At 36.3% G+C, this 22,086-nt stretch overlaps 1 protein-coding gene across 1 annotated transcript in view; it reads left to right on the top strand.

Moving 5' to 3' along the window:
- LOC131066929 (large ribosomal subunit protein uL14mz) overlaps positions 1-22,086 on the top strand; it is a 29,810-nt gene that overhangs the window by 5,409 nt on the left and 2,315 nt on the right. Inside the window, exon 3 of the mRNA XM_058001826.2 lies at positions 5,179-5,288. Coding sequence (XP_057857809.1) covers positions 5,179-5,288 — 110 coding nt within the window. The remainder of the gene's footprint in view (positions 1-5,178; positions 5,289-22,086) is intronic.

Raw genomic sequence — 22,086 nt, forward strand, 5'->3', positions numbered from 1 at the left:
TTCAAATAACTTTGTATTTTACAGGGAAAGCTTCAAGCAATTAGAAGATTCATCTCATAGCTCGCTGTTAAATGTCAATCGTTTTCACATTTATTGAAGAAAGATCTAGTCATCATTGGGATGAAAAATGTAAGCAGGTTTTTGAACAACTTAGACAATATTTTTCAAATCCACCTTTGTTAGTTTCACCTACTCTAGGGAAAACCTTTTCTACAATACATCTCAGTAATTCAGTTCACCTCAGGGGCCCTCTGGGCTCAACATGATAGTCAAGGAATATAAAGCTGTTTATTTTCCCAGCAGAGCTTTAGTAGCATGTGAACTCTGTTATTTCTTCGATGTGCTGTATGTGTAATCAATCTGCTGTGTGTTATCACACTACTGTGTGTTCTCCTTCGAATAATTCTGGAGAGGGAACCGATCTTGTTTATACCCATACGTGGGTGACTCTTCACCAATGGGTTGGTTCTATTCAAACCCACACGTCTTTCCTCAAGGGTGGCGGTCTTTCCAAGTCGGCCCACTTAATAATAAAATACTTTATTAACAAAGTGATTATATTAAACGGCCCATACAAATATGTAAAGCCGAGAGGCTAATTACATATTTGATCATAGTCGGCTAAGGATTACTCCCGCCGTTACAATCGAGAACACTCCCTCTTAGCTAGGGAGGAATCCTTCCTGATATCTAAGTCATGAAATGACATTCACCATGGCTACTCCCAGAGGGTGAAACAGAGTTCATCACGGAGGCACTCAACGTGATGACATCCATCATGGCTACTCCCATGAATAGAAATGAATATGTACACAAGTGCCCATCACGGAGTCTCTCAACGTGATGTCGTCATCTCATCATGACGGTCACCATGGCTACTCCTAGAGGGTGAACAAACACAAGTGATGTTGTCATGGAGTCTCTCAACATGAATGATTCAATAATCGGATGATTTATTCAACAATATACAAACGTATATAAAGAGATTACAAGGACGACGTTCTAAATTAAGAACAAGTCATTTAAAGTGAACTACTAAAAAGCTAAACGCTAAATAAAAGCTTGAAAGCTAATTAACTAAAAAGAAAAAGCTAAATGATAAATAAAGCTTAAAAGCTAATTAACTAAAAAGCTAAATGACCATTAAACATGGAACTAAATATAGGTGACTAAAATATAATTAAATATTCTAATACCCTCCCTTAATGGTCATTCTATCTACTAACTACCCTACAGAAGACATTGCAGGTCTTTTGATCACAAATGAAAAGAACACTCTGCTGCAGTGGAGACCCTCCCTGGATCTAAAAAGTGTTAATGACCAAGAATACCATAATCCATCCATCTCGACGTTGGGTAACCAAACTAAAACCTGAAACCATGATTTTGAGGAAAAATCGGCAAACCCTCCAAAACTGAAGATACAAATCATCATTTCTGTGGAACAAAATGGTAAAAACCCTTGAAACGATTTTTGTGGAAAAAATCGAACAAAACCCTGAAACTTCGCTTGGCAAGACCCAAAACACCACATGGGTAATACACCAAACATCACGTGGTAAAACATCAGACATCATGCAGGAAAACACTAGACAACTTCACGTGGTAAAATACCAGACATCATGTGGTAAAACCCTGATTTTTGAGAAAAAAAATCAAGCAAATGCCCTCCCATGATTTTTTATGGCGAAAAATCAGAAAACCCACGCAAGCATTGCTGATGATAGATAATCATTTTTAAGGAAAAAATTCTAAACCCTGCGCACAATTTTTGAGGAAAAAAAATGTGAAAACCCTGGGACCTATAGGACGAGGTCTGGCCTAAATCAATCTGATCAAGGCATGAGACAGAAGAATCTGATTCAAAAATCAGAATAGAAGCAGCTGCACAAAAAATCTGAAACCTTGGAGGAGAATTTTGGCACGAATTTCGAGGTTTGGAAGAAACCCAGAAATTAAAAAATTTCTGCAAACTTAAAACAGCATAAATGGTGCCCAGAAAACACCAAAATTCCCAACGTCCATAGAATTAGCAGAAATTGTGGACTGTTTTTAAATTCCAAGGCAAATTCGCTGGCACAAAATTTGAGGCACGAAAAATGAGGTACCCAGAAAAATCTGAGACCAACCCAAAAAAGCTCTCGAAAAATCCACCAAGAATCTGAAATCAGTATGCAGATCCGAAGGCTCAAAAATTGAGGCACGGAAAACGATGCACCTTGACAAATTTTACGATGACCCAGTTGAGGTCTCGAAAAACCCACCAAGAATCTGCAACCAAAATAAAATTTTGACTTGAATTGAAGGGTCAACCCTAGTCGAAAATTGTAGAAACCCTAGGAAAATTTTCAATCTGCAAAAAAAACCTTCAGGTTGCAGGCCCGAAAATCTCCAGAACCCTAAAAAAAACATGAACTGCTGCCCAGCACAAAGAAATTCTCTAGCTGTCTCTCTTCTCTAATGGCAATTTATTGATCGGCTCACATGCCCGCGCTTTACATTCTCCAAAGGCATGGACTCTAGCAAGCTAGCTCATAAGTCAGTCCGTCTCTGTGTCACAATCACTCATTCAATACTGCGTAGACGAGCCTATTTTAGCACAACTTGATCTGCACACTGTCTATGTGATGGCACGATTCAGCACCACTTTAGACTCAATTACACAATCTACAGCAAGTCGTGGCAATACACACTAGATCGGCCTCCTGTGCAGCTCTTGGACGTTGAAACAATTGAAAAGAGATATCTCAAGACTATTGGCAAGGATATCAGATAATTAAACTTCATAAATTTGAGGAAACACAGCGTGTTGACAAGGTCTTCATCAAATCTTAGTTCTGCACCAGATTGGCCTTGATGTGTATAAATTGACCCTACAATGCTGAACGGTTATATGGAGAGAACGCAGGGGCTTCGAAACCACCTTTAATCGGCCCACCAAAAGGCTGCGATCTAATGAACCACCGCATTCAACACCAGCAAGGACTTACCAAACTATATATTTCCCAAAGGCATGAGTTCTAATAGGAATACTCGCATATTTCACACTAAAAACTTCTCAGACACAATATCACATCCCAAGATTTAAAGCAGTCTGATACCATGTGTGTTATCACACTGCTGTGTGTTCTCCTTCGAATAATTGTGGAGAGGGAACCGATCTTGTTTATACCCATACATGGGTGACTCTTCACCAATGGGTCAGCTCTATTCAAATCCATACATCTTTCCTCAAGGGTGGCGGTCTTTCCCAGTCGGCCCACTTATTAATAAAATACTTTATTATCAAAGCGATTATATTAAACGGCCCATACAAATATGTAAAGCCGAAAGGCTAATTACATATTTGATCATAGTTGGCTAAGGTTTACTCCCACTGTTACAACTGACAACAAACTCAATTATACACCTCTTGAGAAGGCATAATTAGCTGTTGTCTCTGTTTCTCATAAATTAGGGCTCTACATGCTTAACAATAGGACAAAAATCCTTGCCAAAGTTGATCATCTTAAGTATCTACTATCAAAATCAACTCTCATAGGAAGAATAGTGAAATGGTTCATGTTGATCAGTGAGTTTGACATCAAATATTTAAATGAGAAAGCTATCAAAGGACAAGTAATTGCTGATTAGTTGGTGGAAGCACCACTATTAGATAAACAACTTTTGCATAATCGATTTCTAGATGAGTCAATTATATCTCTTGGTGAGTCACCTGAATGGAAATTTTACTTTGATGACTCCTCCACCACTCATGGCTTGGGGGTAGGTATCGTGTTCCTTACATCACAAGCTGATCTCATCCCTTAAGCATTTAGAATTGGTTTTCTTGCACTAATAACCTTGTTTAGTATGAAGCTCTCATCTTAGGTCACAAACTAGCAATATAGCGGAACATTCAATACTTGCTAGTTTTTGGTGACTTCCAACTTAAAGATGTCTTGTAACATATGAGATATTTTAGGCCTCATAGGACGCATTATAAGGGAATTCTTTTCAGTTGTAATTGTTTCGATTGTACGCAGTTACTTCAATCAAGCTATTTTATTGAAGTTGAAATGTAGCCGGGAAGGGTAGAGAGTAGTAGTGCTGTATAGATGTTATGGAATACTCTTGAATGTGTAAGATGTTTGTGAAGGCCTTGATAAGGCTATAAGCCTTTGTAAACCAGAAAGGAGATAGTGGCATGAGAAGGAGATCCCTCACCTTTCAGGTTTTTTTTTTCAGATCCCTCACCTTTCAGGTTTTTTTTTTAATCATTTTATGTTTCTCTAGGCCAAAAGCTGTGTAGACTACTCCATTTTATACTGGTTCGTTCTCTCAAGTTGGCTGATGTATTCTCCCTTTATGTGTGTTTGCACTCTACAAATTTAAGACACAATGACTTTTTTTCTGGACTTTTATATAAGGATTAGCAACTTAATTAAGTGAAAACACTATTAAATTAGATAAGATTTGTTTTGGTCAGTTAATTAGTTGAATATCCACACTATTTATAGGTCAGGGAATCGAGCAGTCCTTTAAAACTCTATGAAGCATCAGCTTGAGTGTTTAAACCCATTGAGATACAAAATGTCCACAATTGGACAAAAGTTATATAGCAACCATCTTCAGACAAAAGGAACAAAAGGAGGCTTGCCAAGGTCCTTGGGTAGAAATGCCATCAAGGTGGCATAACAAACAGCTGATTACTCCATGAATGCCTGCACTCAAATGAGGAACTTGCTAGCTCGAAAAGATTATATCACTTGGAATTCCCACAAACTGGAGTCCTCTATGTCACCCTGCAGAGAATAGTAGAGGACTCAGGAAACAAAGCAGCTGTCAATGCTACAAGTGGCCATCAAGTCTAAATTTTGCTGGATGCTCATCTGATATCCTATTTTCTGTGCACATGTTACTCTTATGCATTGCAGTTTTATGCCTACTTTTAGGCCCAAAAGATCACTCCTTGCTTTCATAGTGGACATAATTGAGCACTCAAGTTTCTCTTTTGTGTATTCACCTTGTAAGGGCTTTGCGAAGTTATGTTTTATTTTTTTCTAACCTAGAATTTTTAACAATTCACTACTTTTTTATCAATACATAAATTTCCTATGTAATTAAAAAAGCTGACATTCGTAATTTATGATGAATGTGATCAATGAACTGAGGATTTATTTATTTTATCTGAAATAGATGGGCCTGGCTTAATGGGATGCTATGGAAACAATGTATGGGGCAGGTCATCAGCATTTCTGGAGTCAATGTGCCAGCCATCTGGCGGATTGGATCAACTTTTATCTCAGGTTTTCTGCGAACTTACCAACTGTTTGTGCACTTTCACTATTCAGTTTGGCATATTTATTCATTAGAAAATTCTCCATCATCAGGTGGTCATAGGATTTATTGGGGGACATGGTTGAGTTTCATTACCTAATTTCTATCATCACTCCAGTTTGTTGTCATTGTAGTTTTGCCCTTATGTTGCATTTATATTAATGAAAAGATAATGCATGGTCCCACATTTCACTTTAGAACTCAAATGTTGCAAAAAATGACCACATGGTGCATGGTCCATGAAGAAATAAAATTCAAGACATCAAGTAACACACAGGCTTAACATTATTAAGTCAATATTTATCCATACATGCATTCAAGAAACATTTTCATTTAGGAAATTAGATATGAATTAAGTTAAACTTGCATATGTATTAATTACAATGATCCACCAAGTTTTCGGTACAGGATGGCAGGGGATGGGGGAATGTTTTTTCGAGACGCAATTAAACAAATTGGGAAGTTTTAGAAATATAGGAAATTTCAAATATTCATATGGCAAGGTATTCAGCATATACATTATAGAACATTATTACATAACATTAGAGCTGAATTGAGATTTCACACAAGATCGACACACAAATTAGCAAAATTTCATTGCTTTGATTGTCAATTTGCATTATATTATATAAAAATTACAGCAAGTGCTCAATAGTTACAAGTTCCAACTACAAAATTTCAACAACTAAAACTAATCTAAATTAAAATTAAAATTAAAATTGGCTACATAAAATGAATACTATATTTCTAACACTTTATTTATCCAGTAAGAAACAATTTACTATTAAAAATAAAATCATGTATAAGTTTCAATCCACTATGACCACTAAATATACATAATTTTTAACCTCAAAAATCTGCTACTTTAATGCATAACTATGTCACAAGATTTGCTAAATTTCAGCCATGAAGTTTGAAATTTGGCAGACTTCAAAACGTGATAAAAAATTGTTGAATTTTTCTCTAGATTTGTATAGGTAGAGGGCATAGTTTTTTTAATAAGATATATTTTAAAAAGCTATCCATATACAGAGCTCTGGATGATGATGGTGGATGAACGTTAACAAAACTACTGTCTTGCCTCCATAAATTACAAAACCCTATAAGTGAAAGCTTTGCCTTGTCGAATTGTTGGTCATAGGAATGGGTGGACCAGCTCGAGCTTTGAAACAAGGTGCAGAGGGGAAGTGAGGTAGTAGTTGACCATCAAATAGAGATTAGAGGCATTCATTTGAGGAACTAGGCAGGCTTGAATTGGTAGTAGTAAAGAATAGCTACCTGCCTCTTTGCACTCATCCGGTCTTGTCACTTTTGATCGGTTCTACCCATCTATTCCTTCCCCGGCATCACATTCTCTTGAATGATCCCCTCCATTAGCGTTCTTTCCCTCTCGGCTCCTCCTATGGTCCCTTACCCTCACCCCAGGTGCACACGAAACTCTTGAGCTCATCCCTCTATTAGGTTGGCTTTTTTAGGGCTTTTTCACAAAGAGGCCTTTTATTTTTTAAGTTTTGTTTTTTTTAAATAACTTTTTTATATTTTATAGTTTAAATCATGTCATTTTTTAATTTAATTTTGTTTTTATTAATATATTTAAATTAGATTTTAAGTATAATATATTTATTATTTATTTATTAATAATATTTAAATTAAATTTTAAATATATTTATGCTATAATATTTTTAATTTATTATAATTGTTTCAAATTTAACATAATATTGTTCCATTTTTTTGGATTTATTACTTATATTTAAAAAAATCAAATTTATATAAGGTGAACTTAATCATGATTTTTTTTTCAAACTTTTTTCCCTGACTGAACTTCATTCGAATTTTATTGTTGATGACCATGAACTTGAACTCAAACCTTGTGACATAGATGTATAGCATTAATGGAAATAAAATCACATGGTAGGGAAGGGTAGAAAACCATTTTGAGAAATGGTGTGTATCAAATTCATTGTATTTCCACAGTCCATGTTGATATTATGCAAGATTTCTGGATTAAACTGTGTGAAAACTTTTGCATCAACGTTTCAGGTCACACTCCGTGAACCATCATTAGGATGAGAAGAACAACTGGGAGAAAAATGATAGATTGCAGACCAAGACTGAATAAAAAGACCAGAGGAGAGGGGGGGGGGCATAGTTCAAGGTGAGGAAAGAAAAGATTAAAAAAGACCCATAAACCAAAAAACAATAAAAATAATTAAAGAACCAAATACAAACAAAAAAATAGATAGAGAAACAATACTAACACCTAATAAAGACACACACACACCTATATATATATCAGAGTTCCGTGACTCGCGGTGAGTCACGCGAGTCAACGGGCCGGGTGACCCCTGCCGGGTCACGGTGACCCTGACCCGGGCTTGGATGGGTCAGGGGGCGTGACTCGCCTGACTCGCCGAGTCAGCGAGTCACTCCCTGACTCGCCGAGTCCGAGGGTCGTGACTTGGCCGGCGTCACTTAAAAAAGTGCAGTCAAAAGTATATATTTTCATTCCATTGGAGGCATTTTGATGTTTATTTTGCATTAGGCATTGCCCTAATTGGAGCGCTCACTTGAGAGGAGCAATTTGGCATTTTAGAAGGCGATTTCTTCATTGTCTAGGTTTTTCTTTAACCCTAATTCGTAACAGCCCTTGGGGCAGATCTGAGCGCCACATTTGGAGCAGCATTCTTGATGGTTTGTGTTCACTTAGCTTTAGGGTGACATTTCAAGGGTTTTCTTATTTTGCCGAGTCGTTGCCGAGTCCGAGTTGAGTCACGAGCCGAGTCATCCTTGCCGAGTCAGAGCCGAGTCAGAGTCTTGGAACTATGATATATATATATATATATATAATTGTGTGTGTGTGAGATTGTGAATACGAGTGTATATAAACAAATACAAACAGAAGATGAAATAAAAATAATAATAATAAAAGAAAAAAAATAAAAATGAAAAAGAAATGTGCATAAAATTATAAATAATAATTAAAATGTCAAAGCGTTTGTGAGTATGTGAGAGTGAGTACAAATAAAAATATCTATGCGCATGAGAGTGTATAAATGTGTGTGTGTGTACACACTGTGTACATATATATATACACACACACAAAGTATATATGTATATATATAAAGTATATGGTGTGTATTTTATAGATGGTTTTTAAATGCTAGAGAAAATAGCATTTTGACAATTAGCATCAAATACAAATTTTGAATAAATCTTATGAGCTGGATTGTGAGATGTTTTTCATTATTTGAACTTGACATGTACTCCACTATTGGAAAGGTGGGATGGTCTAACATGACTCCACAGTCCCACCAAATCACATCTTTGGACAGCTTCTGTCTTCCATGTGCTTTTTTCTTACAGTTTCCTGAATTGTATGCAATACACATCCTTCATTTTTATGCATTGCCCATTGTTTCGGAATCTTTATTACCAGCACCACTATGTGATATTCCTTAGTGTGAGTACAAGCCTGGGCCATAGCTGTCCCCTAACACTTCCTCCCATTTCTGATTTATTTTTTCCTGTCTCAAAAATGTTTCCTTAAATTTTTGAGAGTTGGGAATGGCAGGAGCATTGTTTTTTACCCTTTCCCATGTCCCCAAATCTTTCTATCGATCAAAAAATATAAGGAATGCATCTCTGGGGTACATAGATTAATTATGATAAATGTCTCTTCAATAATATCAATATAAGAAGCACTTCTAAAATGCTTTACAAGATAAGTTTTGTGATTAATTATGATAAAATTCTTTGAAGAATAAGCACTCTAAAATGCTTGGCAAGATAAAATTTGTCTTCTGCTAAAAGATTGCAAAATAATGTTTTGAATCCAATGCTAGTACAGTAGCATATATACATTTTCAATTTGTAAAGAACTATATAGTAATACTACAGCAAATTTTGTCGAGCAATAAATTTAAAATCCTCTAGACTCTGTATGACAAACCAATAGAATTTTCTGAAGAAGGCAATGATGCTTCCTCAATCTTTGTTTAGAAATAATTAAAGTTTATTATTTCTGAGACAACTTTTACATTCATTCTGGTTGTGGGTTACTAAAGTTGTATCAATATACCCAAGTTGATCTGTTATCCCAAACCAAAATATCATGAAGCTTGGCCTTCTTATTATTCTAGCAAATAGAAATCACACAACATGATGTACCCTTTTGCAGATTGTTTAGTTTTTTCTTAACCATATGCAAGCAGTACTTTTGTGAGTTTGTCTATGGAAGCTAGATTCAACACCATCTTTATACTCTATTTATTTACTTATAGAGCACTGTTTCTCTGACAAATTGCCAACATAGAATGAATATATTGAGACCTTTGAAATAGGCAATGCAAATTTGCTTATTTAACATCAGAACAATATGTATATCAGAAAAGAAAGGTTTAAGTTACATTCTTTCAATTCTAAAATACATTTGTGATAAGCTCAAGGGGAATGCATTTGATGTCGACATCAATAAGATAATGTTTTGCCAACTTAACATTCACACAACTCTTCACTGCTATAAAAAGGACACATGTTTTTTTATATCAAACTACTTGGCAGTGCTGGGGTTCTTGTATTGTGATTTTCCAGTTCTTCCACTTTTTACGAGGACATCTTACCAAGTTATGTTACATCTCCTTCGAAACAGTGAAACCATAGCATTGGCCATTGGATGCCAAGGATAGAAGTTATGGCAGGTTTCTTAGCATGCTCATCCCTCTGATTGGCTGATTCTGCCTTGTGAACTCTTCTCAAATTAAAGGAAACATTAAAATACAATCGAATGATATGCTGACAGCTGGATTGTTAATGCTGTGTTCTTGTGCCACTGTTGTATGCCACAAGGTGCTTGAAGCATTAGGAAATGAATTGGAAGACACAAAGTATGAATTTCATGATCAAGGTCCCTGTTTCCAGCATAATACATTGTATTATCTTGTTCTGCTAAGTTACTGGCTTGGGTTCAGATTTGAAGGTTTGGTTCGTGGGTTTGGTCAAATTTTTTTTGGCGGTTGGGTTCATCTATACAAAAACATATAAAAATCAGAAATATATACATATTTGCAGCAGTAATTAAGTTCAAAATACACTATCATATTAATAGTCAAATAATATAGCAAAATACACTACTTTATTAATAGTCAAATATTAGTCAAACTCAAAATTCATGATATATATTAAACTTCAGAGTTAAAAAATAATAATTTCAAGTGTCTACAATCAGCCATCATTTATCAAATATCATATGGGTCATCAAAAATATCGTCATCATCATCATGATATTAGATGATCTATGTTGTGGCAAATTAGAAGAACCACAAATAGTGCCACCACTAGGATTGACATTACCACTAGCATTGGCATCAACACTCTCAAGCTCACTGGGTGCCTCATAGTCATCATCAAGATCAAGTGCAGCAAAGTGGGCAGTGGAAGCATCCAAGTCTACACGCTCTGGCTCGATATCCCACTTCTTTGTCTCCCCTTCCTTTGTAGCCACTTTGTTTATGTGTAAGGAGCTGCAAGTTTGAATGCAGATATACAAGTCCTCTACCTTTTTTGAGTGTAGTCTATTGTGCTTTATTGAGTGGATTGAAGATTATGTGCTCCAATTCCTCTCAGATGGAGATGAACTAGTGACCTTAAGACAAAACCAGAGAGTTAAGAGTTACAAAATTATGAAACTTACAAGATAAATTATATATTTTTTAAAAACTTTTGATAAAATTTTGATTGCAAGAGGTTGTAGGTGTGTGTATGTTTTGCCATGGAAGTACCACTAAATATGAGCATCGACCATATACTTGTCTTGAAGAGCATCAAGACCATAGCTATTGGAGCATGCAAAAACCATGAATTCAGTCCTCATTACATCCCACATGTCATGATCAGGGAAGAGTTTGTGAAGTGCTATCTTGTACCCTTGAGCAACTTCAATATCTCTATATGGGGCAACTCTTATGGCACAAAAAGGAGTTTAGAACTATAATATTTGGGACTCAATGCAAAGGCAAGAAGATGCAATGGAGTGGTCATTTTGTTCCATCTCTCTACAATGATTTGATGTAGTTCTTTGAAGAATTTTTTTCTTCAAGATCTTGCTCTTTTGCTTTATGATGATTTTCATCTTCTCAATCATTGAGTCAATACCATCTTATACCTCACCCAAACAAGGCATATCCATGTTAGTATAATGGATCATGCTCAATATGGGCTTAGTGAAATTGAGGAGATACTCATAATTCCACCAAATGTCTTCTAGGATCATTTGCTTAACCTTCTTTGCCCCTGTATTGGTAGATTGCCTCCGTATGGACCAATTTGGGCTGATTACCGTGTTAGAAAGTGCCTCATGAACCTTCACAAGTCATCTTACCACAATTGTGTTGTAGGCAAAACGAGTCTCAACAACTTGCTTGAAAATCAAAAGAATAAAATAAAATTTTCAAAAATTAAAATTAAAAAGTTACTAAAGTGAAACATTTAATTATGTAACTTATCTTTAGCAGCTCCAATTTTGAGAATGTTCTAAATATGTCTTCTGACATATGGTGGTTGGCGACAAACATTTGGATCTCTTTGGCCTCATCATACACTTGTTTGATCCAATCAATTTTGGTGCCAATTCTTTGTAGCATTAGGTTGAGGGAGTGGACAACACAAGGTGTACAAAAAATGTGTGAATAAACGTTCCTCAACCAATAACCCAACAGCCCTACAATTTTTGGCATTGTCTGTTATAACTTGCAGAACATTTTAAGGGCCCACTTCCTTAATGGTTTGACAAAGAATGTTAGCAATAAATGCACCATCCTTACCTCTCCTTCACAATCCACTGCTCTCAAAAACGTTGTCCCTTTAGGGGACATTGCAATAACATTGATCAATGGCCGATTTTTGGCATCTTTCGGTCCATTAGAAACAATGGACACCGCTGTTTCGATCCATGAATCACTTATGGGCTTCAAGGAGCCCTCTACTAATTTCACCTCTCAATTTTCAAAGGGGAGAGTTTGGGTCTGTTTTGAAGCAGGGTTGGTTCATGTAGCTAGAAACAGTTGCTATTGTAATACCTAAGACAACAAGTTCAACAAGCAACACATTTGAAGAATTGGAATAGATGAAATTTGAAAACAAAAATATATAAAACAACTTAATAGTTAATTCCTTTTAACAAAATAAGCATGTATATAGATACCTAGAAGAATGAAAACAAACCACTTCAAAACAAAACAAGAGAGTTCATTTGTAAAAATGAAAAAAAACCAAAAATTCAAAAAACCTACCTCTTTCGAAGAAATCTTCTTTTATGATCTCGTTGACAACAAATGAACACTTGCAAATGTGTAGGAATTGCACAAGCAGCTTGGAGCATTCAATGATCAATCTTCAACTCTATTTGTGCAATGGCAAGCAAGAAAATAATTTTGGCAATGGAGGAATTTCTTTTTGTTTTTCATTCACAAAGCAGCTTGGAGCATTCAATGATCAATCTTCAACTCTATTTGTGCAATGGCAAGCAAGAAAATAATTTTGGCAATGGAGGAATTTCTTTTTGTTTTTCATTCACAATATAAAAAATGGGTTTGGTTTTGCCTTTTAGAGTTTTGAATGTCATAGATTAGGGTTAGGGGGACAAATAAACCTTTTTGAAAAAATAGAAAATAAATTATATAAACGCCAAATTTACTGTTTCTGGGTTTGACATGTCCAAATACGGGTTGGGTTTGCCCAGGTCCATCTAGGTTGGACCCATAGACTTTGGTTGGAACCCTGTCTAGACCCACAATGCACCAGATCCAGACTGCAATCCGGGTTTGAACTGGCTTGGGACCCAACCTCCTAAGCTTGCGGATTGGTAACTTTGTTATTCCATGATCCTCAACATATTCTATGCGAGCAAAAGTTTTATGTATTTGTTCAAAGATGTAGAAGCTTGGATACAAGCTGTGATGTTCCTTTGAGGATAGAGTGAGTTAATTCTCTTCTATAGGGAAGACTCTGTAAACCTAGTCCAGCAGTGAACAATAGACAACAATCATTTAACAAGCAAATATGTAAGTAAAATATGAAGTACCATCAACCATACGTCTTTGATAAACAGGAGGAAAGTTAATTAAACAGTAGATTTAAGAGACTTGTTGCTCAAATAATTTAGCTAGCAGACAATGTAAAGCAGTTAGAAGAAAACTACCTAGAAAAAAAATTGCAGTAAAACAAGAGTGATCTATAAATTTGTTTAACATTTTGGGCCCCAGGGCTCAATTTGGATTGGTGGTGTTGAAGATGTGGTCTCTGGTGATCAAGCAGGTTGAAATAAATGTACCATCCTAGTTAGAATAATAAGTAAAAAGTAATGAATCCACGAGAGCATTTATACTTGCTGGGAAGATACATCCAGAATCCAATATTGTTCCACCCAAAATGCAAACCCTTTACGTGAGAGTCTAGAGTCCTTAGTGGATAAGTCCAAGCCGATCTTTTGAATGAATTATAATATATGAATCACTTGTACAAAGAGATAAATAGACCAAGGTTGCTTGGGTATGTGGCAGCAAGTAGAAGGCATGCAAAAAAGTAGTATGTGTTGCTGATCAGTAAACTATCGGAGGTGCACTCCTAGCGGTTATTAAGATACAGATTTCTTAGTGCCAACCTTGCAACACACTTTCAACACATTGTTTTCAACTCGTATATTGCAGATTATAGCCATAGTAGATTTTCATCAAGGTTGCAGGGAGATGTATCTCCAATCCCCTGGGATGCATCTCCCATCTTGAAGACGCAAGCAGAGGTGGCAGGGGGACGTTTCCACACGTTTATGCCAAAAATGTAAAAAAAACTAAAATGCAAAACTTCGTGAAACAAAAAAAATAGGTTGGGGATGACTGAAAATGCGACGGATGAGGAAGATAACACCGTGCAAGGGTTTTTTTTCAGGTTTTTGGAAGACGCGACGTCGCAGGAGGAAGGCACAAAACATATAAAGTCGATAACATAGTCTATGTTTGTATTTTTTATTTTTCTTATAAAATAAAATAATGGTATTTAGTTGTAAATAAAATAAAATAATTTTTTTTTATAATTTATTTTGTACTTATCAGATATCTCATATCTGTATAGAATCAATAGATCTATGATAATAATTGTGGATTATAAAATTATGAAATTAAACTATATTAGTATTACTATTATAAAAATCCACAAAATTAATAATAAATTATTGAGTTATGTTAAAAAAATTTGGCGCCTCCAATTACCCGTCTCCTATTTTTCAAAAATAGATGTACCGGTACCGGTACCAGTATCTTGTACCAGTACCAGTTTTGGTCTCCTGGCAACCTTGATTTTCATTTTACTTGACATGGAAAAATTGTAAATGGAAATCAATTTCTCAGATTTAATATGGAAAAAAGCTAAAAAATGGGTACTATTTATAAAAATAAAGAAAAAATTCAATTTTTCTATTTCATGTCAAATGCAGTGCATATATATTAAATTAGATATAATACAATGTAAAAATGCTAATCATTAAAATATGTATGGGATTAAGTAAAATATTCTATATACCCAAGAGGGTTTATGCAAAAATAGATGGCCGGTTCTGAAGTGGTAGGATTCTCTGCCATAAAATATGGCCCACCATTTTAGGGCATAGTCCATAATTTATAAGAACATCCTCTAATGCCCTAATGCTAAAAAAAATTGCTATCTCTACCTACACTCTATTTTTTGGTCCCAAATTGTAAACATAAGTCAAAAAGGTAAGTATGCATAAAAGAACATCAGAAATAGAACCACTTTTTTTTTTGAAAACTATGGAAATGACATTGGCAAATGTGATGGGTCATGATTGCTTGGGAGTCTTTGAAGTGCTATGCTACCTTGATAATGACAATTACCTTGGTCATTTTATCATCAACAACATATAGAATGCACAATAGAAAATTCAAGTACAAAGGTTCATAACACAATGACTAGAACATACCATATGCCTTGGAGAAACCTTGAGAGGGAAAATCTCCAGCACAAGTAAGCTTAGAGTTCCTTATTCGACTATCACCCAATCCATTCAAAGCTTCTATAATGTCCCCCTTTTCCAATGCCCTTGTTTTTGCGCTAAAATCACAATCCCAAGTAAAATAAGGAATGAAATAGAGATATCATTTACCAATTAGATCCCAATTGAGACTGCTCAATCATGTTAGATATAAAATCGATCATTCCTAGTAGGGTTAGGGACATTATCCTCATTATTATAATATACACGTGGAATTCCTTTAAGGTTCTGCCTAACAGCCCATTGTCATTTTGGAGCACCGGTTGGGAGACCATACGAGGCGCCTCGAGCCTTTCCACCCAGCCCAAGAGCACGAGATGACAATCTTCTTCCGGCCTCCTAGCCCCACTGGGGGTGTCTCTACCAACGTAGCTTCCTAGATACTTGAAATCCTTTGTATGTACCATGTCTCCCGTCCAAAATGAGATGACTAATTGGATATAAGCTTTAAAGGAGCCTTCATCATCATTAATTATTCATATATATAGTAATGATAATAATATATAAATATATATTAACAATAATATGTTAATTACATCCATTTCTACATGGATGACATAATAGCAAATCAGTAATATTATGGTCTATGCATTATGCATCAGACCCAAACACTTATATAATGCACCGGGATTGTATGCTGAATATTATTCATTTATTCAGATTTCTAATTGATCTCTCTTGATGATCCAATATTACTTTAATGTACAGATCTGAATGTGTAGATCTGATATAACTCCCGTTGTCACAAAAGTGTGCACCCTTGATGAACTCTCAAGCTCATAAACTCTGTGACACATTGAGACAACCTCCAAGTGTGGGACCTTGCATAATGTGAGGCCGAGTCTCCGGAGAAGGCCGACTTCCTTATCAATCTGATGTAGGTGTTTGTCTAACCCAACACAAAATAAATCCTAATCTATTGATTTTGAGGGGGAAAAGGGGAAGAAGGAATGCTTGAAATGGAAAAGGTTTGCACCTAGATTGAAACGTGATCTTCCCTACCTATAGCTGCACAAAACATCAATAGAACAACCCAAAGGTATGCACAAAATCCTATTTTGATTAGTCTCCTAAGAAAGAGTGAAGGTTGGAATTCTTGCAAGATGGCAAGAGGAACTGATTCAGTCCACAGATGACATTTACAAAGGGATCAACACAATCACCTATGCTAAGGAAAACAAATTAGAATGCATCCGAACAACAAAGTAAACAAGTTACACAAATTGTGAGAACCGAATGAAGGCAAAATAGGTAAATTTAATTCATGTAAAGGCAAGACAAATTTACAAATACAGAGAAACATAAGTTTTCTGCAAAAGAAAGAAAGAAGATCCCTAAAAAGGGTTACAAAATTGTCTTTGTAGTTCAAGCATAACTCAGATTGAGCTACAGTTAAGAAACCCTAACTCGCTAGGGTTAGGCTACAAATTATCAGAAGAAGGAAGATCTGATCGATTGATCTGATGGCATGCATACAACATCTCTGAAAATATCTTCCCCTACTGGGAAGAAGCAAAATCCCTGCAAAGGGAGAAAGTCCCTGCGTACGAGGCATCTGGAAAGCACTTGCAGAGCAAAAGTCTTCATTCGCATTGAAGAGCCGTAGGTGCCGTCTGCAATGGAGTTGCAGGGCCATGTTCGGAGTAATGGCAAAAATCCCCGGTGTTTGGGCCATAATCCGATCAGATCTGGGCTGCCAACGAGACAGAACTGATTGTCAACCATTAAAATCGACAACCACTCTGGGCAGCCATTTGAATTTTATTGCGCTCGTGATTTTGAATCTGAGCTGCTCAGTCTTCCCTGTCGCGCGCAGATAGATGCCTTAGATTGTGCTACATAGCCCTCCAAAGGGCTCAATGAAGTTTTAAAATATGGCCGTTGATCGGCCCATGTAAGTGAAGATCCACGACCGTACGTATGCCACGTGGTGGGCTGGTCCCACCTTCTTACCCTGTGTGACCACCGCATTGGTCTTACCACACGGGATGGCGGGGAGCAATAATCTCCATGTGTATTTGTTACCCCGCGTGGTCATCTAGCTATGCTTCGTTCGGTGCAGGATGGCGGGGAAACATGTGCCTCACTGTGTTTTGTTACCCCGCAAAGTTCCGTTGGCCCTTGGAAATTGCCTGCGAGATGGCGGGGAATCCATATCTTCTTTGTTGTTGTTACCCCGTAGGGTCCCGTTGAACTTTTGAAATTGCATGCGGAATGGCGCGGAAACCTGTTGCTCATTGCGTTGTCAAGAACTCCGCTAGTTGGTAGCGGGTTAAAGGGGCCGGTCTTGCCATGAAAAAGGAACCCTCCAGCCGGTAGACCTTAAGTGATTTGACCGCTTGAGCCGGTCAACATAAGAATAGAATTTCAAAGCCTGAATAGAATTGTAAGGGCATAAAACCCCTAGGGCTTAGGGTTTTAGGGCTCTCAGGAGGTTTTTTTTTTTTTTAGTGTTTTAGCTAGTGAAGATTGGTCTTAGATCGGATTTCAACAGGGTTAAGGTTGACAAGAATTTAGTCAACAGCTCCCTTTCTTGGCCCCCCCAGACCCCTTCCCCCCCTCAAATGAGACCTTCTTCCCTTTATATCTTCCATTGTGAGGGAGAAGTCACACCTCTTCATTATGTCTGCCCTTTGCAAGAGTCACAACCTTTCACAATTTCCACCCTATAAAAGAGTACAACCTCTCATAATTTTTGCCCATTTGAAATATTAACTTCTTTATTTCTTCTCGTTCTTTTCTATTAATCATTCTTTGATTCCTAATCTCCATTCTTTCTTCCTTTAGTATTGTTTGGATGAACGATACTTGGATCCCCTTCTCAACTGAAATGATCTCCCCTTTATACCTCCTGTTTGAGGGAGTCACAACTCTTCATTTCATACCCTATGACCATTCATTAAACTTAATTAAATTTTAATTATATTATATTTTATTTTTTATCTTAATTTATTAATAAATCTTATTTCAATATTAATAAATCCTATTTCAACAAGGGGACATTACAGCTTCTAGGGCAAGAAAGAGCCATGTCTTCACACACAACAAGCTCAAGCATGCACCTGCAATGTATTCTTACACCATGGAAATATTCATTTTCTACTCACAACAATCTATATGAATCAGAACATGAAGGATATCTAGGGGTTCACCCCTCATATTGTTTGGAATGTGTGTTAAATTTGGTGATCAGATTTATAATTTCAAAGTTATCTGACAGTTGTCAAGATTGCCCTCTAAAAGAGATTCAACTTGGTTCAAACCCTAGGTTCAATTTGCTTTGTTAATGGTGATCTGCTGAACAGTGTGATCACTTCACAATGATAGAATTTGCTCTAACTGTAACTGATATAATGCAGATTGATAGGAGATATAATGTATGCAGAACAAGGAGTTCGATCTGCTAATAATATTGTATGATTCTGATATATTGAATGCAGACTATATTTAATGATGCTATCTTCTGCTGTTGATCGATATCGAGGTGAAGGAAGAGATTGAATAGATATACGTAGCATTATATCTAATTCAAACAACACGACTTCCTTAGTCATTACATCTCTTCCTAATCATCACGACCCTCCAAGATCAATTAGACAACAAATACGTCTAACAGCAAGTTAATAACAAACCGTTTAATCATTGCATCCGTTCAAGTGTTAACATGTCAAAGATAGATTAGTTAACATGGAATAACAAGGGATCGATTTATACTTTGACATTACATAGAATCAATTAATATATGAATCGATTCATATGTAATATGCATTACATTAAATTGATTAATATATTAATCTATATATGTTAATTGTCCAAGAGAATCGAATCATATAATAGTCGATTCAAGTGCAATGTATATTACTTATTAACCTAAGTTGTTTAGATGACTCAGTCAGATCAGATTACTAACTGACGCTATTCTTCAACACTCCCTCTTAGCTAGGGAGGTAATCTGCTCAAGATCTGAGTCACAAAGGTATCACCTCACTGTGATAACAAACAGTATGGCATATCCATAGACATCACCTCATGTGATGTCCACCATTATGGCTTATCCATGGATATCACCTCACATGATATCCACCATAGAGATCTCCTCAAGTAATATCCACCATTATGGCTTATCCATAGATATCACTTCACATGATATCCACCATTATGGCATATCCATAGATATCACCTTATGAGATATCAATCATTATGGCATATCCATAGATATTTCTTCATGTGATATCCACCATTATGATTTGTCCATAGATATCACCCCATGTGATATGAACCATTATGGCAATCCATAGATATCACCCCATGTGATATCAACCATTATGGCATATCCATAGATATCACCTCATGTGACATCCATCATTATGGTTTATTCATAAATATCACCTCACGTGATATCAACCATTATTGTAAGATCGTCACCTCACAATAATGGTGAGATGTACAAGTGTTCATCATTGTGAGATCGTCACCTCATGATGATATTCACCATGGCTCATCCAGAGGGTAAACACACAAGTACAAGAAAATCATCACGGACTCCCTCACGTGATGTTTGTCATGGCATCACACACATGACATCCATCGTGAACCATATCAGAGGGTGTAGATAAGGGCTTTCACCTTAAGTCTCTCTCAAAGAGAAATGCAATCACAAGAGTTTACACTTTAATACATCTTTTGAAAAGGAGAATACATTAGTGAATAGCATACCTTTCCACCATGTCTCTAACATAGTGATACTTGATCTCCACATGCTTTGACCTTTCATGAAATACAAGGTTGGAGTCTGCATCACTCTTGGTGTATTCCAAGCTCACCAAGTATTCATCTATTCAGGAATATCATGACCTAGAAGTCAGCATAAAGGCCTTCCAGCCTACATAAATGGGACTTAATCTCATGAATCATGGTCCTTTGACTGATCACTAGAGAAACCATCTTGACATGGTCCACTCCCTCTGAACCAATATAACCAAGATCCTCAAATATCAATAGAAGCACATCTTCTTAGCTACTCCCTTTGTCACGAAAGCATTCCTTGCTCACATGGTCTCAATCATGGCTTTGTAACTCTAGATGCTATCATTACCAGCACAAGTGCCTCTATGGCTTTCACAAGTGAACCGTTGCACCTCTGCAGATAGATATTTGTTTTATAAAAAAAATGGAAATGCAAAATCTCAGAATCTCCACTAAAGTCCTTTGCATGTTCCTCTTGAATTTCAATCTCTTCATTACAAATAGAACTTCAAAACTCTATAGCCTGAAAAACAATAGAGTGTGATTCTAAAGATGTCCTAAATGTAAGGGACAGATTTCTCATAGTAAATTAAAGAAATTTAAAACCCAAGATATCCAAATGTAGCTTGTCGTAAGCGAACATCTACTGACAAAGTTGTTTTACAAATAACACGCATAATGTAATTGCATGAATTAACAAAAAAACTACATATTAAATTCATGAACATTATTCAACAAAAAAATAAACTTATCTCTCAGAATATGAATCCATCTGAATCCTTTTGTGGAATAGTCTCACCAACATCCGCAATGGAAGCTTGAGGCATAGTCCTGGTTGGACATTTCATTGCGTAGTGACCATATTTGTCACATCTAAAGCATTGGATTTCTGAAATGTCCTTCCTTCTTTTGTGTGTAGGAGCATCATTTGATTCCTTATCTTTCTTTCTTTTGGAGTGTCCCTTCTTACCCTTCTTTGAGGAGTGCGCGGCAAGAACATGAATATCTTCATTTGTGGAGCTTTGGCCAATACCTCTTGTAGCCAATCTTGACTCTTCTTGAATGCAGTCTGTCTTCAATCAATCAAACTTGGGGAGTTTTGATCTTGCGCTTATCCCTTGAATTAATGTCTCCCATGATGAAGGAAGACCATTAAGAGCCAACATGGTTAATTCTTTGCCATTGATAGTGTGTCCAATGGTAGAGAGTTGATCTCTCAATTCAGTAATCTTCATGAAGTAAGACATGATGGATTCTCCTTTTGTCATTTTGATGTGGTTAAGTTGTTGTTTCAGTGTGAGAGCTCGACTTGTGTTTTGATCTCATACATCTCCTCTAATGTCTTGAACATGTCACATGCCTTTGTCAACTTGGAGATGATTGGCACAATGTGATCTTTCATAGAATCAACCAACATTTATATTGCTTTGTTGTTCTTTCTCTTCCATTGAAGCTTCTCATCCTCTTCTTTTGGTTCCGGTACGGCATCCTTCACAAATTCGTCTAATTCATTTTCCCCCAAGGCAAGCATAACTCTAAACTTCCAAGATACAAAGTTTAATGCTCCTTCAAGTCTGTCCTCAACTCTAATTCCATTCACCATCTTGACATTGATAGAAATAGATGAACTTGAAGACAATAATAGAAGATAATCTAGCTTATATCAATCTGATCTTGATCTTTGCTCAATCCTGCTCTGATACCATGTTAAATTTGGTGATCAGATTTATAATTTCAAAGTTATCTGACAGTTGTCAAGATTGCCCTCTAAAAGAGATTCAACTTGGTTCAAACCCTAGGGTTCAATTTGCTTTGTTAATGGTGATCTGCTGAACAGAGTGATCATGTCACAGTGATAGAATTTGCTCTAACTGTAACTGATGTAATGCAGATTGACAGGAGATATAATGTATGCAGAACAAGGAGTTCGATCTGCTAATAATATCGTATGATTCTGATAT

This window comes from Cryptomeria japonica, chromosome 9 (assembly GCF_030272615.1).
Source record: "Cryptomeria japonica chromosome 9, Sugi_1.0, whole genome shotgun sequence".
Taxonomy (NCBI): domain Eukaryota; kingdom Viridiplantae; phylum Streptophyta; class Pinopsida; order Cupressales; family Cupressaceae; genus Cryptomeria; species Cryptomeria japonica.